This window comes from Budorcas taxicolor, chromosome 2, assembly GCF_023091745.1.
Source record: "Budorcas taxicolor isolate Tak-1 chromosome 2, Takin1.1, whole genome shotgun sequence".
Taxonomy (NCBI): domain Eukaryota; kingdom Metazoa; phylum Chordata; class Mammalia; order Artiodactyla; family Bovidae; genus Budorcas; species Budorcas taxicolor.
In genome coordinates this window covers 32821825-32844394 of record NC_068911.1, presented here as the reverse complement: position 1 = coordinate 32844394, position 22570 = coordinate 32821825, and the positions used below count along the sequence as shown (strand labels likewise).

The 22570-nt window shown below is 56.7% G+C and overlaps 1 protein-coding gene across 1 annotated transcript in view; it reads right to left on the bottom strand.

Annotated features, from left to right (window-relative positions):
- Positions 1-22570, bottom strand: part of LOC128060070 (uncharacterized) — a 188897-nt gene that overhangs the window by 33837 nt on the left and 132490 nt on the right. Inside the window, exons 53-70 of the mRNA XM_052652297.1 lie at positions 21974-22095; positions 21286-21426; positions 19701-19814; positions 19472-19594; positions 18674-18835; positions 16810-16974; positions 13003-13171; positions 12390-12574; positions 12076-12168; positions 11713-11917; positions 9884-10068; positions 9705-9802; positions 7470-7654; positions 2973-3178; positions 2685-2862; positions 1680-1789; positions 1310-1426; positions 1024-1165 (exon numbers count right to left, since the gene is read on the bottom strand). Coding sequence (XP_052508257.1) covers positions 1024-1165; positions 1310-1426; positions 1680-1789; positions 2685-2862; positions 2973-3178; positions 7470-7654; positions 9705-9802; positions 9884-10068; positions 11713-11917; positions 12076-12168; positions 12390-12574; positions 13003-13171; positions 16810-16974; positions 18674-18835; positions 19472-19594; positions 19701-19814; positions 21286-21426; positions 21974-22095 — 2700 coding nt within the window. The remainder of the gene's footprint in view (positions 1-1023; positions 1166-1309; positions 1427-1679; positions 1790-2684; positions 2863-2972; positions 3179-7469; positions 7655-9704; positions 9803-9883; positions 10069-11712; positions 11918-12075; positions 12169-12389; positions 12575-13002; positions 13172-16809; positions 16975-18673; positions 18836-19471; positions 19595-19700; positions 19815-21285; positions 21427-21973; positions 22096-22570) is intronic.

Genomic DNA, 22570 nt, shown 5'->3' with positions numbered 1-22570 from the left:
TTTTTCATTTCTAGAAATCAGTTCTGGAATTGTGCTTATCTTTGATAATCTTTCATTCTAGCATCCAAAAGTCTTAGAGAAAGACTTTCTCCTTGACCAGACTCTACTCAGGCTCCTTTAGAACTCTTCTCAACTAGGTCCTGACTTTTGGGCTTCATGTCTTCGTTGTCCAGTTTCAGTAGGTCAGTCCCTTTATCAGGATCTTCCAGAGCTGATCACCTTGACCTCTGCAACTGGGTGATGTCTGATCTCCCTAGCCTGCCTTCAGCAACATTTCTGTTAGGTCAGTTTAGCCAGAATCTCCCCGACCCCTGATCTTTCCTTTTAGTAATCTTCCATCCACTGACCCCCTCTCCCCCCCTGCTCCTGGACTCTAAATGCCCACTTCTCCTTGTTAAGAGATGAGCCCAGTCTTTCTGCCCCTACTGCAGTGGTCCCTGCATCTCCAGACCCCCAGTAAAGCCTGCCTAACTGTCCTTTTACAGGTGTCACGAACACTTGCTCCAGTATCAGGGACCCACGGCCACTGTTTGCTGCAGTCTGGGTAGTGGGACACGAGCCATGGGAATCGCACACGACTTGGTTGCAGGTGTGCCCGAGGGTTTCCAGACCTTGTAGGGTGTGTACATTCACATCTAAGGGAAGGCCTGTGGCTATGATTTTCAGCAACTGCCTTTACAGCTGCCTGACCTCCCCAAGCTCTCGTCTCCTGCACCAGAGGTCACCAGGCTCACTAGACTGAGTTTGGGGCCTCTTTTTGTCTTTCTTAGTAACTTTCTTAATAACTCCAGGGACTTCCCTGGTTAGGGAGCTGGAGCCCATGTGCCACAACAAAGATCTGGCCCAGCCAAATAAAAGTTAAATTTTTTTTAAAAAGTGCTCCTTTGCACATAACGTTGCTTTGTCTCTTAGTTCACTGTACAACAACTGTGTGTCCTCGGGGCAGAAGCGGAGAGAGAGGAATAGGTTTTCCCTCCGGGATGGAAGCAGGGGGTCAGAGTGCTTGCTGGCGTGGCCACTCACCGCATTGTGGAGGCAGGTCCATGGGCACGAAGTCCCTGGCACACAGGTGGACGTAGGCGGCGGCCAGGGTGCAAGCAGGCTGGCGCTCCTGGGTGCCACAGGTGTCCCGGGCGCACAGGCTGAGGAAGGGTGTTGGGTCCACCTGAAATCCGGCACCCAGAGTCAGTGTCCCTGCCCACCACACCCCGGGGAGTAGCACAGAGGAGGGGCATAGGCTATATCGCGGCGAGGGTCTCCTCCGCCCTGTGGTCCACCTGCTGCATGGCCTCTGCGGCCGGACACTCACCACTCCGAAGCAGCTCGCCAGGCTGGAGTGGGGGTCGTGGAAGAAGGCCTGGCAGGTGGGGCTCTGTTCCAGGCACGCCGGCTGAGTCTTCTCCACGGCTCTGCAGTCACCAGCCACCTGGGGGCGTGAACGCAAGACTCAGGCCTCCTGCCTGGACCTCTGTCTCCTGGGCGCCTCCACTGAGTGTCCCAGCCACAGGAGGGGACCACCACCCCCTTGGACTAGGATGGAGAACCTCTGAAGCCCCGGAGATGAGGTCCCCACACTGCTCAGGTGCACGGCCAATCCACACGGATGGTTCCCTCTCCACCCCCAGTATCCTAATCATGATGCCCAGGCCCGCAGAAGGGCGGGCTGGCCAGCAGCTCACCTGCCAGGCCAGGGCGAACTCCTCCAGGCTGTTGGCCACCGTGCCGTCCGGCAGCATCAGCTCATTGCCAGCCTCGTTGTCATTGGTGCCCAGGAGGCCGGCAGACAGGCCTGTGGGGCAGGGAAGGCAGGACGGGCTGTGAGAGCCTGCTGGCTAGGGTCATGGGCATTGCCAGACCCTGCGTCCTCCAAGGGTGACTTCCCTAAATACCAGCCCTGGCTCTGAACCTTCTCTCCAGAGGGAGAGGAGAATAAGGATGGTGAAGGAAGTGTCTGTTCCCCTCCCAGGCCCTTCCCTGTCCACTGGCCCTCTCCCAAGTGGCCGGGATGCAAGCTCTTCAGTGTTCCTGGGACGGTCCAACCAGGTCAAGGGGAGAGGGCAGAAGGTAGGGTCAGAGCCCTGGGCTCAAAACCTGGCACCGCTGCTCGAGGATGGGGACATGGGGGTGAGCAGCGTAACGTGGGTCACCTGTCCCAGGGGACAACAGTGGGGGGATCAAAGGAGAAGGAGCTGACCATGCAGTGCAGCTCCTAAAACAGGGCAGCTGTCAACCAGCCGGCTGCATCCAGAGTTGTACACCCCTCAGTTCGATCCCTGGGTCAGGAAGATCCCCCCTGGAGGAAAGCATGGCAACCCACTCCAATACTCTTGCCTAGAGAATCTCATGGACAGAGGAGCCTGGCGGGCTATAGTCCATAGGGTCGCAGAGTCAGACATGACTGAAGCGACCTAGCATGCACGCACTCCCTGAGGTAGGGGCTGTCCCAGCACTGACCGTGATCAAAGCTGGAAGAGATGAGCTTTGCACCTCTTCCAGTTCTGGGCTGTTCTGATATCTGCTCAGGTTGTGAACCCCCAGGACCAGCAGAGGCCCAAAAGCATCCCTGGGCCTCCCACCCTCACCCTCCCAAGGACACGGAGTAACTGCCCACTGAGATTGGTCAGCCTCAGCCCCGGAAGCTGACTGCACTGACTCAGAGGCTGCCAGCAGGGGCCCAGACCCACCATGCTGCCAGATGCTCAGAGTCAGGCTGCAGAGGCCGGCAGGGACGTCACAGGTGATGGAGACGCCATCCTCACTGATCAGTTCAATCCTGGGGTCGTCCCTCCTGGTCTTGACGGGAGGCAGGTCCCTGTCCAGACAGCTCTCCCCAGGCAGGGAGTTGCTGTACAGCCTGTAGGTCTGTGGGCCAGACAGGGGCTAGGACAGGCTCCACGGGGCACATGCGTGTGGACATGGCAGGAGGCAGGAAAGATGGCCGGTAACCTTCCCACCCCACTCGCCAGGCTCACCTTCAGGCTGGGGTAGAGGGCGAGGATGGTGTGGTTCAGCCCCACGGTCAGCGATGTGAGCCCCGAGCCCGCCTGGTTTAGCATCAGCGAGAACGTGTCCTGAGCAAAGTCCTGGGCCAGCAGCAGGCTGCCACAGTGGTCCCCAATGCCCCACACCCGGCCGTCAAAGGTCACCATGTACCTGGCCCCAGCCACTACAGCGTGGTCTGGGGAGAAGAAGCCAGAGGCAGGGTGAGTGGGGCCCACTGCGCCGGCTGTGGGGTGGTGGGGGACCTGGAGCCCACAGGGCAGCCCAGGGTGTCCCTGCTCCTTGGCTGGTGTCCTCAGGGGCAGCCCACCTGGGGAGTGGGGTCTGTCTCCAGGAACCCCAGCTTCTAGACAACTTGAGCTCTAGGGATGCCCCGAGGTGAACAGTCTACAGCCAAGTCGGCAACAAGAAGGAACCAAGGGGTGATGCACATTTTAGCACTGGGGACCCTTGGAAACTCCAAGTGAGAAGCCTGGGCACATGTTACATGATTCTGTTCATACAGTTTGTAACAGGCAGATCCACAGACGGAAAGTGGACTGGGGATGGGGACAGACAGCTAAGGGATGCAGGGTGTCTTTTGGGGGTGAGGAAGTTTCTGTAGTTGACCTTGTTGATGGATGCACAGCGGCCACTGAATCGGACACTTTAAATGGACGACCTGCAGCCTCCTAAGGCGATAGAAATATGCAGAAACAAATGGGACCTGATCAAACTTACAAGCTTTTACACAGCCAAGGAAATCATGAATGAAATGAAAAGACAACATACTGAATGGGAGAAAATGTTTGCAAACCGACGTGACCGACCAGGGCTTAATTTCTAAAATATAAAACAGTTCATACAGCTCAATATAAAAAAAAAACAACCCAAACCCAATAGAAAAATGTGCAGAAGACCTAAATAAACATGTCACTAAAGAAGAAATAGCCAACAGGCACATGAAAAGATGCTCAACATCATTAATAATTCAAGAAATGCAAGTCAAAACTACAATGAAACACCATCTCACACCGGTCGAAATGGCTATCATGAAAAATTACCGTAAATGCTGGAGAGGATATGGAGAAAAGGGAACCCTCCTACACTGTTGGTGGGGATGTAAGTTGATGCAGCCACTATGGAAAACAAGTATGGAGGTTCCTCAGAAAAGTAAAAATAGAATTACCACGTGATCCAGCGATCCCACTCCTGGGCATATATCCAGACAGAACTCTAATCTGAAAAGATACATGCAGCCCTGTGTTCATAGCAGCACCGTTCACAAGAGCCAAGACATGGAAACAAACATCCATCAACAGATGAACAAATAAAGAAGATGGGGTGTGTGTATACAGTGGAATAGCAGCCATTAAAAAGAATGAAATCATGCCATGTGCAGCAACATGGATGGGCCCAGAGATGGTCATACTGAGTGAAGTCAGACAGAGAAAGACAGACATATCTTATGTGTAGAATCTTAAAAAAAAAAGTGATACAAATGAACTTATTTACAATTACAAAAGAGCAACAGATTCACAGACTTAGACAATGAACTTACAGACACCGGAGGGGACGGGTAGGGGGAGGGACAGTTACGAGAGTTTGGGACTGACATGTACTGGGTTGGCTGAAAGGATCTTTTGGGTTTTTCTGTAAGATGTTACAGAGTGAACTTTTTGGCCAACCCAATACATACCACTATATTTAAAACGGATGACCTACAACAAGGACCTGCTATATAGCACGGGGAGCTCTGCTCAATATTATGTAACAACCTAAATGGGAAAAGAATTTGAAAACGAGTAAGATATATGTATGGGCTTCCCGATAAAGAATCCACCTGCCAGTGCAGGAGATGCAGGGTTGATCTCCAGGTCAGGAGGAGCTCCTGGAAAAGGAAATGGCAATGCACTCCAGTATTCTTGCTTGGGAAACCCCATGGACAGAGCAGCCCGGCGGGCTGCAGTCTATGGGATTGCAAAAGAGCTGGACATGACTTTGAGACTAAACAACAAGATGCGTGCACATGTGTAACTGAATCACTTTGCTGTCCACCTAAAACAAACACAACATTGTTACTCAACTATAGTCCAATATAAAATAAACAGTTAGAGACAAATGCCATATGTCACTAGCATGAGGAATCCAAAACATGACGCAAATGAGCCTATCCACAGAACAGACTCACTGTGGCCAAGCGGGAAGGGGAGGGGTGGGGGAAGGACTGGGGTTGGGATCAGTAGACGCAAACTATTACATGTAGGATAGATCAACAATGCGTGTATGGACAGCGTAGGGAGCTATATTCCATATCAATAACCATAAATGAAAAGGAATATTTTTAAAAAGCATATGTATAACTGAGTCACTTTGCTGTACAGCAGAAATTAACACAATATTGTAAATCAGTGACATCCATACTTCAGAAAACAACAAAAGGATTTACACCAGGTTCCTTGCTGGGAGAAATATCAATAACCTCAGATGTGCAGATGACACCACCCTTATGGCAGAAAGTGAAGAAGAACTAAAGACCCTCTTGATGAAAGTGAAAGAGGAGAGTGAAAAAGTTGGCTTAAAGCTCAACATTCAGAAAACGAAGATCATGGCATCCGGTCCCATCACTTCATGGCAAATAGATGGGGAAAGTGGCTGACTTTATTTTTCTGGGCTCCAAAATCACTGCAGATGGTGACTGCAGCCATGAAATTAAAAGACGCTTACTCCTTGGAAGGAAAGTTTTGACCAGCCTAGCTGCTGCTGCTGCTAAGTCGCTTCAGTCCTAGCATATTAAAAAGCAGAGACATTACTTTGCCAACAAAGGTCTGTCTAGTCAAGACTATGGTTTTTCCAGTGGTCATGTATGGATGTGAGAGTTGGACTATAAAGAAAGCTGAGCACCGAAGAATTGATGTTTTTGAAGTGTGGTGTTGGAGAAGACTCTTGAGAGTCCCTTGGACTGCAAGGAGATCCAACCAGTCCATCCTAAAGGAGATCAGTCCTGGGTGTTCATTGGAAGGACTGATGTTGAAGCTGAAACTGCAGTACTTTGGCCACCTGCTGCGAACTGACTCATTTGAAAAGACCCAGATGCTGGGAAAGACTGAAGACAGGAGGAGAAGGGGATGACAGAGGATGAGATTGTTGGATGGCATCACCAACTCAGTGGAAATGGGTTTGGGTGAACTCCGGGAGTTGGTGATGGACAGGGAGGCCTGGAGTGCTGCAGTTCGTGGGGTCGCAAAGAGTTGGACACGACTGAGCGACTAAACTGAACTGAACCACACCTTTGCCTCCAAACTGAACTGACCATGTTATTTTATTTATAAAGATGAATGCAAATGGCATTTTTCCATCTGTCTCTCATTTCTTGTCACCGTTGACAGAAGGTCAGAATTTGTTGAATTGTACCCACAGTTCAAAAAAGACCTGGGTAGCAGGTGGACTGTAACCTCACTGAAGCTACAGCAAAGAGACACATTCACTATTTTAAGAAAAAGTACAAAGGCTCCATCCCACAGGAGGGAGGTGCCACTTGGGCCAGGCCCTGCCCTCTTCACAGTGAGCAGAAGGGGGCTTGAGACAGGGTGGTTCTGACCTACCCGGCCAGCAGAGGAGCAGAGGCTTGGGTAGGGAGCAGATAAGAGAAGCCCCGTCTGTTGAACACACACCCAGGCCAACCCATGGTAGCCTCACAAGGAGGGTCCCTCTGTCAGGTGTCAGAGCCAAAGGTCATAAGCCGACCCCAGGTCACACATGTGGAACCTGGGGACTACGCTGTTTCCGGTTGCCCCACTACCTGCCAGACAAGTACCCCTGACTCCGGTGGCTCCCACCTGCCCGCATTCCCACCTGTCCTCACCTGTGTAATCACAAGACCCCCCAGGCTACCCACCACTCCTTGCCAAGCCCTGCCCACCGACTTGAGACCCTCCCGGGTGCCAAAGGCATACACCCGTTACCTCCCAAGTGAGCCACGTTCCCCCTCCGGGTGGTAGAGAGGTGGGACGGGTCGCCAGCACACACTCGGAGGAGAGAACGCTAACTCCCAGGCGGTCCCAGCCCCCAGAGCTGTGTCTGCTCCTGGCCCTGCCTCTGGCTCGAAGTCTTGCCTGACAGTCTGGACTCGATTAGTGGCCTTCTGGCTGCAACTGGAGGTCTGTTTTATGCTTTTCCTGCATAGTCCCCCCCAGAGGGAGCTGGCCTGGTCCTCATTCACTCGCCATGCTTCCGTGCTGGGCTTCAGGCTCAGGCTGTGACTTTCTGGACAAATGCCTTGGATCTGAAGCCCAGCCTTAGTCCTGTGTGACCCTGGGAAGCCCAGTAGCCTCGGCACTCAGCCTGGGAGCAGATGGGCCCAGCCCGTGATGCTAGGGTGTCCCTGTAGTAGCAGGGGATGGTCCCACTGTCCATCTGTCCCTGCCAGGTCAGGCCGCTGCATCCCAAAGGGCAGAGGGGCTCCCAGAGAGGAGGAGCGCAGGACTTACATCCAGAGGGGGCCCCCAGCAGGCCATGTTTGAGCCGGTGGTACTCGGCCAGCACGCTGGTCCCGTACAGTGCTCGGAGTGGCCGCAGCAGCAGCTCTTCCACCAGGTGGCTGGTCACGCGGGCCACATCCAGGGGCTCGTCCCCTGCCGGCAGCATCGGCAGCGTTACCGCCACTGAGTGGTCCCTGGAGGGAGCACAGAGGAGCTGGGAGACCCCAGCATGAAGGCCTCCTGACCCTTCCCAAAGTGCCTGATGGCCCAGGCCTCAGAAAGACAGCTTGCCTCAGTGGGGTGTCCGGAGGGCAACTCAAATTCAACAGGCCAGAAAGGAGCCCCACGCCACCCACTTCCAGCACAGCAGGCCGAACAACAGCCCCAAAGACGCCCAAGCCGCTGAAAGGCTACATCATCTTAGGTGGCCAAAGGGACTATGTAGGTGTGACCACACTAAAGATTCTGAGACGGGTTAAACATGTGCTCACTGGAATCACAGTGGACCTTGTAAGAGGCAGGAGGATCAGAGGAAAGATATAAGGACAAAGGTCAGAGGGGAGAAGCTGCTACACTGCTGGCTTTAAAGATGGAGGAGGGGCCACGAGCCAAGGAAAGGTGGCCAGTAGAAGCTGGAAAAGGGAAGGAAAGAACCTGAAATTCATTTTGAAATTCTGACCCCTGGAACCACACGATAATGCATCTGTGTTGCATTAAGCCACTGAACTTGTGGTAATTTGCTACAGCAGCCATAGGCAACTAAAAAAGCTCTAAGCTGATCCCTGTACCCTAGTCACCCCCCTTACTCCACAGATGAACCCTCCACCCTTTCAATATCAAAGCGGAAACCCTTGGAGTCATCCCTGCCTCTTCTCTTTCACCACCTACATCCAATCTGTCGGCCAGTCCTACAGGCTTGTTCAGAGTCTGACTGCCTCACACTCCTCCATGGCTGCCACTGCCCGGTGCAGCCACCCTCCCATCTTGCCTGGACCATTCTAAACTGGGCTCCCCACTTCTGTCCCCCGCTTCCTGCCCCCAGTCTTTATTCTCTACATGGGGGCCAGAGGGATCTTATCAAATGAAAGGCAGAGCATGTCCTTCCTCAGCTTGAAACCTCCTGTGCATTCCAGAGGCCCGTTATCTCCCTAACTGCTCCCCTCCACTCCAACTCCCCCTGGCTTCCTTCATACTCCTCCAGCAGCAGGTGCATTTGCTCCCCCAGGCCTTTGCACAGGCTTTGCCCTCCTCCTGGGACTCTCTTCCCATGATTCCACCCAGCTCACTTCCTCACCCTTCAAGGCTCAAATGCTGCCTTCTCACTGAAGCCAACCATGGCCTCACTCTTTAAAATGCCCCCATTGGCGTCTTCCCTTGCAGTCCAGTGGTTAAGACTCTGCACTTCCACTGCAGGGGTGTGGGTTCAGTCACTGGTTCGGGAACTCAGATCCTGCATGCTGCGCCACATGGCCAAACTAATCAATTCATTTAAAGATTAATGTTTAAAAAACGCCCCCATGTCCTTTTTTTTTTTTCCTGTGGCATTTAGATAACATACTAGCTCAGAGGCTTACCAAGTGGCACTAATGGTAAAGAACCTGCCTGCCAATGCAGGAGACGTAAGAGACATGGGTTTGATCGCTGGGTCAGGAAGATCCCCTGGAGAAGGGAATGGTGACCCACTCCAGTATTCTTGTCTGGAAAATTCCATGGACCGGGGAGCCTGGCAGGTCACAGTCCATGGGGTCACAGAGTCGTACCTGACTAAGGTGACTTGGCACACGCACTACCTCAAAGGTGGGTAGACTACGGTCTGTAGCCAAATCCAGCCTGTGTCCTGTTTTTGGACAGCCTACAAGCTAAGAATGGTTTTGATATGTTCAAAGAATTCTTAACAGAAACAAAAGACCAAGGCTACATGAGGGGCCAGCTAGCTACAAAACCTGTACACATCATTTCTCAGGCCATTTACAGGAAGGCTTGCCGCCCCCGAGGGGCAGATAACCTGGTCACGGTCTCCCCAGGCAGCCAGGGGGAGGGCCAGAACCTGTCCCACTCACCACTGCATCTGCAGCGTCTAAAACCCCACCTGCTCAGAGAGAGCGCTTGTAAATATCTGCAGAATGAAGACCAGACCTCAGTTTTCTGATCTGTAAAATGGGGATGAAAATGCCTCTGGAAGGGGAGCGGATGAGGTAGAAGGTGTGCCTGGCATGGGGCAGGGCCTCAGAGGGGAGGAGTCACCTGGCCGAGAAGCTGTACAGGTGCAACAGGGGTCTGCAGAGTCGCCTCAGTGCCCGTGAGAGCGTGGCGTCGGCCCAAGACAGCATCCGGTGGGCGGCCTGGATGGGGTGGGGACCGCAAGAGCAGTCAGGGCCATCCCCGCCTGAGAGGCCGCCTCCCGCCCCTGTGCCCCGCCTCACCAGCTCCAGGGCGCCCCCTGTGGCCTCCAGCACTGCCCCGAGGGGCCCAGACCCCCAGGTGCCCGGCGTCCCGGACACCCAGGCCTGCAGCTGCCGCAGGGCCTCCTCTGCCCGCTCCCACCATACACCATCCAGGGGCTGCACCGTCACCTCCAGGTAGGCGTCCTTCAGCGTGGCCAGGGGCCCTGCAAAGGCAGCCACCACCCCCCTGAGGCCTCCCGGGCCTGGCGGCAGGTGCAACGCTGCTGGCTGCCTCCCAGGCCCATGCAGGGAAACCAGCCTGCCTCTCCCAGACGACCCGGGCCCCCAGGAAGAGAGCCTGCAACCTAGAATGAGGTGGTGGCCCTAGAGACTGTGGACATCCACCCAGCAGGCCCAGACTGCCTGTCTGCAAGGCCCGTTCACAGGGCAGCCCCTGGCTGGATTCTGGGGGAGTCCTACCATTCCCAGACCTAGTGAGAGGGCCTTCCTGGGCCTGGGGTGCACAGACAACATGCTGAACACCCCCTTTCCTTCTGTGAGTCTGGGACATCGGTCTGTGCCAGGCAGGGGCTCCCACCTGACCACCCCGCAATGAGAAGCCTGGGTGCGGAGCCTCTAGTGAGCTCCCTTGGGCAGTTATGTCTGACACATGTTGTCACAATCTGAAGCTGGGGGTGCTGAGGGCATTCTGTGCGCCCCCACTGGGGGACGAGTCTGGGAGCTCGTTGAGGTGGTGGGGGGGATCTCCCTGGAGCCTCCTCTACACCTGTCCCTCCGTGGCCTGGCTCTGTTTCTCGGCCCTTCGGCTGCAGGTGCAACTCCAAGCTGAGAGCCGAGTCCTAGTGAGTCATCAAGGCCAGGGTGGCCCTGGGATTCTGACTAGACACACAAGCAGGGGTGAGAGGACGCTGAACGGCCAGTCTGGCCCAAGCACCAGCCAGTCTCAGGATGGCCACCCTGGTGCTGGGCAGGGTCCTGGGGTCCCCCACTGGGCCAGCTGTCAGCCCTGGTGCTCCCGGACCCTGGGAGAGGCTGGAGGGTCCCGGTGTCGCCAGGAGGGCGCTAGGGACAGCAGCCGTCACAACCAGCGTGGCCTCCCTGGTGCTTATTGCAGAACCAGAAACAGGCCCTGGAATCTACAGCAGTGGGCTTCGCAGAAATACAGCTGTACGCCCTAAAGAATTCAGGCAGAGGCTGAAGAAACTCGGGCAGAGGTCCCAGAAGAAATAAGGCGGTGAGCACGAGGGATGTGAGCTCGGAGACCTACAAGAACGGACGCGGCTGGCTTCCCCAGCGGCTCAGTGGTTAAGAATTCGCCTGCAGTGCAGGAGAGGCGGGTTTGGTCCTCAGTCGGGGAAGATCCCACATGCCAAGGAGCCCGTGCACCACAACTATTGAGCCCGGGAGCCGTAACTACTGAGTCCATGTGCCGCAACCACTGAAGACCCCTCAGCTAGAGCCCGCGCTCCGCCACGAGAAGCCTGTGCACCACAGCTAGAGAGTAGCCCCCCTGCCCCGCTCGCTGCAACTAGAGAAAAGCCTGCCCCGCAACAAAGACCTGGCACAGCCAAAAACAACAATAAATCAGTAGACTCATTCTTTAAAAAATGCACACTGCTCCCCAAGTCTGAAGAGTGTAGGTCCATGAGAAATAAGGCAGAGGACTCTAAAGGAAGTTGGGGTGCAGGCCCGCTGGAAATCCGGTGGTCTTCCTGCTTGAACCAGTGCCCCGGGCCAAGTGTGAGGGGCCTGGGTCAGGGGCCCTGGGGTCAGGCGTGGATTGGGGACCCTGGGGTCAGGCGTGGATCAATCGGGGCACGGTCACACCCCTTCGCCCCTGCACTTACGTTCTAGCTCCTTCCGCAGCTGCTCCAGCCCTGCCCGCAGCCTCTCCAGGGAGAGCGGCACGTGGAGGGTGAGTGCCCGCCCAGCGGGGCTCAGGTCCCACAGCACGGCCACCGCCCGGCCACCGTCCCGCACGGCCCCCAGCCCCGCCTGGCACAGCCGCAGAAGCGGGCCGGCCATGCCATCCAGGGCGCCCGCTGGCTGCACCTGGGCAGGGAAAACAGAGGCCGGATCAGCGTGAGGGTCTGGGGCCACCTGCACGCCTTGTGTCCTCAGAGGGGGCCCCAGACAGAGCAGAGCGGCAGCTCCGCTCAGCCCCACACTCCCTCCCTTCTCTAGCGACACCCCAAATGCATTCTACCCACCAGGTGCTGGAACCGTCTCACGTAGGCGTCCAAGCTGTGGATCCTCTCCTCCAGCCCAGCTTGCGCCTGGGACCCGAGAGCAGCCAGCCTGGACTGCAGACACAGAGGGACAGGCTGGCCCCCTGGGAATGCAGCGGGCAGAAAGCTCTCGATGCCAGCAGCAGGGCTGCAGACCCACATGCCACACTACGGGCTGTCTGCCTCCGCTTTCCTTGGCTCCACTGGACTCGGGGAGCCTGGGCCTGGGCCTCAGGGTGGGGCTTGGGTGGGGGTGGTAGGAAGGGCCACCCCTCCCCCGCCCCCAGCCATCTTACCTCCAGGTGGCCCAGCAGGGTCCCCTCGCAGCCGCGTGCGGCCAAGCGGAGGCTCTGGTTGGCAGCCTCCAGGGTCAAGCGAACCAGCGGCTGGACGGGCTGCCCTTGGTCCTGGAGCAGGGCCTCCACTTCTGCTGCCCGCCTGTGGGCACAAGCCCGTAGCAGCACGCTCTCCTCTTGGCTCCCTGGGGCCAGGAAGGGACCTGCCGCTGAGCCCAGGACTCGTCCATCTGCCTCCCAGCTGCCCACTCCTCTGGTACTCCACAGCCTCCTATAGCTCCCCACTGCCCACAGGCAGAGGCTCAATGGCCCTGGGACTTGAGGGCCTCAAACTGAACTGCCTACATCAACCTTTGGACCCCCCACCCCACCCCCAAAGCCTGGTTTCTTCCCCATCCCCACACCCACCTCTGATCCAGACCTTCCGCCAGCCTCTGCTGGCATCACAGTCAATCCAGGTGGCCATGGAGAGCTCCTCTCTTCCTGGCTGGGGCGGGGGGCCACGAAGCCCTACCAGGGTTGCCTTTGACTTTAGAGCTTGCAGCACCCCAATCTCTGACTTCTCCTGGGCCAAGCTGAGCCCCACCAAGCCACACCCAGAGCCTCCACTCACCTTCCTCATGGGCCACTGAGGCCTGGAAGCAGTTCGGGGCCCGAGACACTGACAGCTTTACTTTCTCATCCCCGTCGTCCACGCTTCCCTCCAGATGGAGCAGGCTTCGAGAAGCCGAGGTGGAGACGTGGCCCAGCAGGCCAAGCCACTGAGCTTTGGGGCCATGGAGCTGGGGGAGGGGGCAGAGGCCTGAGTGGGGCCTGGCCCCTGCCCTCTGCTGCCCCAGACCTGGGGAGAGGTGGCTGGGGAGACAGGTTGAACCTTCCAGGGGAAAGGCAATGCCCACCCCCCCATACCTTCAGGAGCAAGCGCCGGGTCCCCCTCACCCGACGACCCTCCCACAGGCCTCAGCTCATGCTCATGTGCACTCGCTCAGTCATGTCTGACTCTTGCGACCCCATGGACTGTACCCCGCCAGGCTCCTCTGTCCGTGGAATTCTCCAGCCAAGGATAGTGGAGTGGGCTGCCATGCCCTCCTCCAGGGGATCAAACCTGGGTCTCCCACATTGCAGGCAGATTCTTTATCGTCTGAGCCACCAGGGAAGCACAGGGCTCAGAATCCCTACCAACTGCATAAATGCTTATTAAAATCCACATCCAGGGACCTAACTGCACATGGACACAGCATCCAGATGGCTTAAGAATTCCTGATGCTCAGGCCTCACCCCAGAGATTCTGACCTAACTGACTGGGGGAGGGGCTGGGCCCTGGCATTTTAACATCCCCAGCACCTGGGTGTGTCCCCCACCCGGCGAGGTTTTCCGTGTCTGCAGGAGAACCACTACAAATGTCTCTGCAAGCTCAAGGAGACATGGTGGGTGGCGCCTGGCATAAAGGCCGGGCCACTGAGCAGTTCGTCCCGGCCCCTGTAGCCACCAGCCTAGAGGGGAGGGGACACAAGACGGGTGGCTGTTCAATCACCAAGCTGCGTCCCACTCTTAGCAACCCCATGGATGGCCAGTGGAACGACTGGCTGGAACAACTCATGACATACCAATAAAACAGTGCTGAATGTGTGTGCTCAGCCGCGTCTGACTCTCTCGCGACCCCATAGACTGTATGTAGCCCTCCAGGCTCCTCCGTCCACGGGACTGCCCAGGCAAGAATACTGGAGTGGGCTGCCTTTTCCTTCTCCAGGGGATCTTCCCAACCCAGGGTGGGGCAGAGTCAGGAAAACCCTCAGCGGCCTAAAGGGAAGGAACCCTGAGGGAGACCCAGGGGGAGGGGAGGCAAGCAGGCTGACTGAGATGCAGTTATGGGGGAGGCGAGCCCCCTCAGGCCTGAACTCAGCTCCTCTGTATTCTGGTCCAAATACTGCATCTCCCAAGCGGTGCAGCCCAGAGTAAGTGTGTAATACCCCAGTTTCAAAATCTGTAAGATCAGATGTAGAACAGTGGTTCTCAAAATTTATCAGGAATCAGAATTCGTGTGTGTGTGTGTATTTATGTGAATGTGTGCAGGAGGTGTGTTATGGGTTGAATTGTGTTCCTCAAAAAGATCTGATGGAACTCTACCCCTGGTACCTGTGAACGTGGGGTTATTTGCATGTCTGTCCTTTGCAGATGAAATACATTTGTGATGAAGTCATATAAGGACACCTAAATCCAATGACTGGTGTCCTTACAAGAAGGCCAGGTGGGGACTTCCCTGGTGGTCCAGTGGCTAAGACTCCATGCTCTCAGTGCAGGGTCCTGGGTTCAATTCCTGGTCAGGGAACTAGATCTCACATGCTGTAACTAAGACCCAGCACAGCCAAATAAATAAAAATAAACATTAAAAAAAGAGAAGGCCATGTGCAGACAGAGGCAGAGATTGGGATAATGAAGCGACTCCTGGGTTGCTGGCAGCCCCTAGCAGCTGGAAGAGACAAGGAAGGATTCTTTCCTGGAGCTTCTAGAGGGAGCACGGCCCCGCTGACACCTTGATTTTAGCCTTCTAACCTCCAGAACCGTGAAAGAAGAAATCTCTGCCGTGTTAAGGCACTCAGTTGGTGGGTAATTTGTTAGCCATAGGAATCCAATTCAGGGTGCTCGCAAAACATGCCGTTTCCTGAGTCTCCTTCCAGCAGATTTCTGAGTGGGTGGGAGGAGTGGTGCCCAGGAATTCCTAGCAGATTTCACAGGCTCGGGCAGTGAGCCTGGTGCAGTGGGAGGGGCGGGGGCTGGGGGGAAGGAGGTCACGCATCTGCAGACCACACCTGGGGTGTTCCTCGTAGAAGGCCTCCTGCATCTGAGCTCCATCCTAGTCACTGAGTGGCTGGGGCCCCAGAAGCTGGGGTAAGTGCCTGCCCCCCTGAATTTTGTCCCTCTTCTCCATTTGGTGTGAACACCAAACCAGGCTGGGAAAGCCTTCCCCGTGCCACAGACCCCAAAATGGAGCGAGAGGGCCTGGGCAAGGGAGAAGCTGTCAAAGGCAGCCACCCACGGGCTCGGGATGGAAGCAGAGGGACCAGCCGCTCCCTGACCACCCACTGCGGGAGACGTGAACCTGGGGGCGCTGGGATTACACATGTGGGGGCGGCTGGCAGCCTGGCTGGCCAACGGAGAAGTGAGAGCCAGCCTTGGCAAGCCTCAGGAAGGAAAACGCTTTCGAAACCATCACAGCTCCTGGGCTCGGAAACGGGGGCTGGGTGAGCTCCAGACACAGAACGCCTCGTCCAGCTCTGGACACTGGCAGGAAATGCCCTGCGCATGAGCACTTCCTGTGTGCGTGTGCCGTGCAAGCTCTGTCTCTTTTTTTCCCAACACTTCTGCAGAGGAGGTGGGATTTGTCCCCATTTGACAGAGGGGAATACTGAGGCTAGTAAAGGGAAAGTCATAAGGTCAAGGTCAGGGGGACACAGAGATAGGCATATGGCAGCACTGACGGGGCACCTACTGTATACCCATGCTGTGTGGGTGGAGAGGAGGGGTGCCCAAAACCCCACTGACCACCTTATGAAATATATCTGACCCCCACTTACAGGTAAGGAAATGGGGCTCGGAGAGGTCCCTTTCCAATACCGTTTGGCCAGATGAGGGCAGAGCAGGTATTGAACCCTTTCTACCTCCCTGGGCTGCCAGGAAAGGGAGAGATTAGAGAAGACTGGGCCAATAATAGCCAATAATAATAGCAGCTGGGGTTTCCCAGGTGGTACAGTGGTAAAGAATCCACATGCCGATGCAACAGATGCAGGTTTAATCCCTGGGTCAGGAAGATCCCCTGGAGTAGGAAATGGCAACCACTCCAGTATTCTTGTCTGGAAAATTCCATGGACAGAGGAGCCTGGTGAGCTACAGTCCATGAGGTCACAAAGAGTCAGACACGACGGAGTGAGTGAACAGACTTATACAATAAAAGAAGCTAATTCTTAGTGCTGGCTTTGCACCAGGCTCTGTTCTAAGAAATATACACATGGTAACATATTTAATCCCTACAATATTAATCCCATGGGAGGTAGGACAGGTGCAGTGATTACCCCCCACTTTACAGGTGAGGAAACAGGCACAAAGAGCAGAGGTAAATTGCTAGCTAGGAAGAGGTCGGGCTGGGGTTCAAACCCAGGCAGTCCAACCATTGCCTCTTGGTTATGGGAAGGGCTGGTGTTGGGGCAGCAGAGGAGCTGTTTTGTCTTGGTGGCAGAGGGTTGGGGGTGGGCAGGTTCAGGGGGTCCCACTACAAGTAAGCTCAGGCCCCCTCCGTGTGCCTGTCTGCAGTTCCAATATTGGCCACTAGATGTCAGGGCTGCCCAGTCAGTGGTGGTCCACTGGCCAGACAGGGAAAGATGGCCATCAGGATATCCTCCTTTGGGGCGGGTAGCCACCTTACCTCCAGCTCCCCGGAGTAGTCATGCATCCGGGGCCTGCTGTGGTTGCAGAGCATCAGGCTGAGGTGCAGGCCGTGATCTGGGTCTGGGGCGAGGCCTAGCTGGCATCTGGAGTGTAGCAGGAGCTCACCGCTGCCCAGGGTGTGCTCCCCAGAGACCAAGAGGGCCTGGAACAAGAAGGGGAGATGTCGGTGGTCAGGGAGGCACAGGAGCACAGCTTCCTCTTGCTAGGCCCTGGTCCAGGCGGCAGCCCCTCACACCAGGACAGTCACAATAGCCTGTCCCAGCCTCCACTCCTGTCCCACCCTAGAGCCCCTCCTCCATTTCACCTTTAAAAAAAAAGCAAATCAGACACTGTCCCCATGCTCAAAGCCTCTGTCTTCCCACTGCGCTTGGAGGAGAAGCCAGTCTCCTTGGTAGGTCCTGTGGACGTGCATTATCTTCCTAACCTCACCTCCTTGCTCTCTCTGTAAAAGCCACCCTGCGCTCCTCAAACACCCATCAGCATGCTCCAGCCACAGGGCCTTTGCACTGGCTGGTCTCACCGCATTCTTCATTCGTCCCCTCTCCCTGCTTCGTTCTTTCATAGCATTCACTACCCCTGTCTTGTTCATCTTCTTCTACCCACGGACTCAGCTTCGGGAGGGCGGGCACCTGGTCTGTCCCTTTCACCGTCCTTGTCCCTGCACCTAGAACAGAGCCTGGCATAAGAAAGACCCACAAATGCTCTCTGAATGGATGGACAGATCGGGGGCTGGCAACTTCGGCTCATGGGCCAAATCTGGCTCACCGCCTGTTCTTGTAAATACGTTTTTATTGGGACTGGCCATACCCCTTCATTTACACGTCCTCCACGGTGGCCTTCACGGCAGAATGGCAGACTTGAGTGGCTGCAACAGAGCCCATATGGTCTGCAAGACCTGAAATGTTTACTGTGACTTCCCTGGTGGCCCAGTGGTTACGAATCTGCCTGCCAGCTCAGGGGACATGGGTTCAGTCCCTGGTCCGGGAAGATCCCAGTTGCCACAGAGAAACTAAACCTGGGCACCACAACTGCTGAAGCCCTGGTGCCTACAGCCCAATGCTCTGCAACAGGAGAAGCCACCGCAGGGAGAAGCCCGAGCACCGCACCGAGAGCGGCCCCCGCTCGCTGCACCTAGAGGAAGCCCTCACGCGGCGACAAAAACAAAGACCAAAGCCCCAGCACAAACAAAAGTAAACTGTTTAAATAAGTAAAATATTCACTACCTGGCCCTTTGGAGGAAAAGTTTGTGACCCCCGGGACTGTTAGAGAGATGAGAGGGTGTGGGGAATGGGAAAGGGGAAGGACGGATGGAAGTGAGGAGGCTGGAAGACGGGGAGGATGAAGGAATGGATGGATGAATGGGAGGATGGGTTGGAGGGTGGGTAGATGGCTGGCTGGCTGGCTGGCTGGCTGCCTGCCTGCCTGGATGGCTGGCTGGCTGCCTGGATGGCTGGAAAGATGGGTAAAAGGTGGGTGGAGGAAGGCAGAAAAGACCAATCAACTAGCTAACAAACCCAGGGGAATGTTGGGGGATAGGGGTCCCAACCCCTCCCCCTAACAACAATGAAAACAGCAGCTTGGTTTATGTGTCGAGCACTTTCCTGGTGCCACACCTTAAATCTCCCCATCACCTCACGTGCTGGAACCAACCGTGTCTCCCATCCCTCAGATGAAACACCAGATGCTCAGAGAGGAGAGAGCCCTGCCTGGGGCTGCCTGCAGGCCTGTGCAGACCCGTGATGACGGGACCCGGCTCCCTCACTCACACCCCTGCCCTGGGTGGGCACCCTCCTCTCTCTTCACCCCTGGGTCCCTGGGCCCTTCCCCAGGGACAGACTCACCCTGGGCAGGTGGCAGAGCCCCAGCTGCAGGGAGTGGCGCAGCCAGTGGGCATGGTCCGTCTCCACGTCCCCCTGGAAGCTCTGTGTGGAGCAGGGGGCCCTGAGGATGTGCTCCAGCACAGCCTCTGTGTGGATCCTGTCCGGGAGGGATGGCTGGCGCCTCTGGAAAGAAGAGGGCATCTTGGGATGGGGGCTCATCCCAGAAGAGAAGGAGACCCTCACGAGAGGAGAGGAGGTGCCAGGAACCCCATCAAAGCCCTGGGCAGCCCCACAGAGGGCGTTTACACTCCGGGCAGGACCTCTGTTGGGAGACGGAGGGGCTGTGGGCCTTGGAAACCCGGAAGGGACAAGGGCACTTCCAGGCCAGCTGCCCTTATCTCTCCACGGCCCAGCCCCTGCCCCAGGCTCTGCAGAGCAACACTCAGTCCATCAGGAGCCCTGGGAAGATGGTGACGCTGGTGAGACCTTGACCCTGACACCTCTGGGAACCTGAGCTCCCCACCTCCCCCCAACCCTCTCCGGCAGCCCACTGGGCTCACCCACTCCTCTGTCTGCTCCCTGGGAGTGCTTGCCTCATGCTGGGCACCTTGCTTTCCTGACCTCCCAGCGCTTTCATGACATTACAGTCAGGGAAGGATACTTGTACCCATTTCACAGATGAGAAAACCAAGGTTCACAGTGGAGAAATGCATTGCCTGGGGCCCCCCAGCACAATGAGCACTTATACCCAGGACCCTATGGCCCCAGAGCCAGGCACTTTCTGCAGCCAGTGGGGCCACCCAGCTCCCCAGGCCTCACCTCGTACGTCAGGTTCTGCCGCACCCGGCGTCCATCCCAGGACAGATCCAGCCACTCGCTGAGCACAGCTGGGGTCTGCGTTAAGGCCCCACAGGCCCTGAGGGCGCCCCAGGTGTCCTGGAGCTGACGGAGAAGAGGATGGTGGATGTGACTGGGGCGCAGGGGGGCAGCACAGGGCCTGGGGTTTGGGGGAGCCCGGTGCCAGGTTGGGAGGGCAGGCAGTGCGTACCTGCCCCGGGGAGGCAGCCATGCAACCATCCCAGGAGGTGCTCTGCGCCGAGGACCTGTCGGCCCAGGTGAGCTGCAAGGCCAGCGGCTGCCCACCGTTCCAGGCAAGCTGCACCTGCGTGGAGACGCGGCCAGTGGCAGGAGGACGGGAGAAGTGGGACGGAGGAGAGGCTGAGGTCCCCCAATCTGTGTGTCGGGGTGGGGAGGTAAGAGGGAGGGAGAGGTGCAGAGCCTGGGCGGGGGGAGGTGGAGAAGCTGGTGGTCCCCTGCCCACCCTCTAGGGGATGGAGGTGGCAAGCGGGAGTTGAGACAGACTTCTCTTCTGGCTCATGCCTGTAAGAGCGCAGAGCCACGCTCAGACTGCAGACCAGAAGTGTTTACTGGGTGGAAAAATCCCCACTCTCAACACATTTCCCAGGACAGGGAAATCTGAGCCCCTCACTGGGGCCTGTGCGTCGAAGCCCTAAGCCGCGATGTGACAACATCAGGAGGTGTTGGGAGGCAATTAGGGTTAGATGGGGTGGGGTTGGCGGGGGTCACGATGGGATCCATGCGCTTTAAGAAGGACCCCACAGAGCTCACTCCCTGACATGTGAGGACACAGAGAGAAGGCTTCAGACCAAGCAGAGGGCTCTTACCAGAACCTGACTGTGCTGGCCCCTTGATCTTGGACTTCTAGCCTCTAGGCTGTGGTTTAAGCCACCCAACCTGTGATGTTTTGCTATGGCAGCCCCGAGCTAAGACAGTTGGTCTGCCCCCTCACCTGACCTCAGCTCGCCTGCGTCACCAGCCCCCACCCCATCATTTCCTCCGTGCTGGTCTTAACTGCCTCTGGCTCCTCCTGAAGCTCCCAGCCTGTTCCCACCTCAGGGCCTTTGCACTTGCTGCTCCTCCAGCTCGTCCGGGCTCCCCTTCATCCACGGGTCCTCAGCTAACAAGCTACCTCCTCCATGAAGCCCTCTCTGACCACCCCATCTAAAGTCCCCTCCCCACCAGACTCCAGTGACTCTCTCTCTTAGTACCCTCCTTACTTTCTTTATAGAGCTTATCACAACTCTTAATTTTTTATTCACTCATTCTCTTGAGTTTTGATCTTTTTGCCTGGCACACACTGGCCTACCGTCTCCCATTTCATAGGGAAAAAAAAAAAACCTGAGGCTTAGAGAGGTGCTGAAGACTGCCCAAAGCCTCCCAGTCAGATGCAGAGTCCAAGCTGCCCTGTGTGAACCCCTGCAGTGACCAGCTAAACAAACCAGCGCATCAGTGATGAACCAGACATGCTCGTGAACTGCTCCTCCCACTAAAATGTGAGCTTTATCAATGCAGGGATTACACCTGCACCTCAACATGTCCTGGAACACATTAGGTGCTTAATACAGTCCCAGTGAAGGAATGAATGCATGAAGGCCCCCCTGGGATTCCAAGCCTCCGGACACTGATTCCAGAGATGTCCTTGTCTCTGGTGAACAAACAAGATCCTCCTCCCCCAAACGTGGTCCCAGATGTCCCACCCGTGGCCTCAGCCATGCGGCTCACCCACCCCCAAGAGCCGTCTACCCAGGGCCCCACAGCTGCTCCCCGCTCACCTGCCGGCTCTGCCTGCCGCCTCTGCTCTCAGCAAGGCCACTGGCCTCGGCCTGCCACCAGGAGAGGCTGAAGGGGTGAGCCAGGGCCAGGCGGGCGGCCAGCTTGCCCTTCTCCCGCCGCAGAGAGGAGGACAGCGCCACCTGGGGAGGGGACAGGCTGAGCGAGAGGCCTCCCCCAGAGAGGCCCTCCCCACCACCCAGCGCAGGTCACCTCCTTCATCACAGTCAAGGGAGTGAGGGTTGCTGGCCCACCACTAGGGGAGGTCCTCTGGGAGCTTCAGCCCATTTTTCAGAGGAGTAAGTTGAGGCTTGGAGAGCAGCAGATAGGGACAAGCATATGACAGAGAGGGGACTGGGGGTTAAAGGCATTTCATGGGTCTGAATCCCAGCCCTGCCTTTCAGTAGCTCCATTCCCCTCTGAGCTTCAGTTTCATCTATGAAACGGGGCTGGGCTGCCTGGCACACAAGAGGCCGTCGCTATGCGTCAGCCACTGGTCTTCCTGTTATCATCCAGGTGGTACTGGGACCCAGGCTCCCTCCTCCCCGCCAGTGCTCTTCCTGTGGTCCTTTGGGGACCGGGGCTCAGCCTGGTTGGCCCCATAACGCTCCTCGGGCAGGGCAGGGCCCCGAGTGTCCCGCTCAGGCCACAAGGTAGGCTTCCCGGGTCCCCTTCTAGCCCGATGCCTACCTGGTCCTTGCCGTCCCAGCCCACGACCAGGTCATCCTGGTGACAGCGTGTCGAATGCTTGGAGGTCAGGCGGAAGCTGCAGTGCCGTGGCAAGGGCAGGGGCAGCGGGTGGGTGAGCTCCACTGGGCAGGGAGGGGCGTACAGGGAGGGGTGGGGGCATCAGCTTGAGGCCAAGAGGGGGCCAGGGGCCACTTTGGGGCCACACACACATGTAATCTGCACAAAACTCAGAAGCTGTCCCCTCTCTTGGTCCCCATGCCACTCAACAGTCCATCAGCATCCTCATGAGAGCCCCATGCCAGGACTTCTGCAAGGAGGCCTTGTATCTCCTCCATCAAGAGGCGGAATTTGTTGCCTTGGCCCTGGAACCTGGGCTGGCCTCGTGACTGGCTTGTAGAATTTGGTGAAGTTGACACTGCGAAACCCCAGCTTCGGCCTTAAGGCCTCAGCTCCGTCTGGCTCTCTGGGACCCCTGCCCAGCCATCATGAGATTAAACCCAGGCTGGCCTGCCAGACACTGACGCCACACAGAGGAGGGCCTGGATGTTTCAGCAGAGACTGTCCCGGACCAGGTGACAGCCAACCAGCCCCCAAACA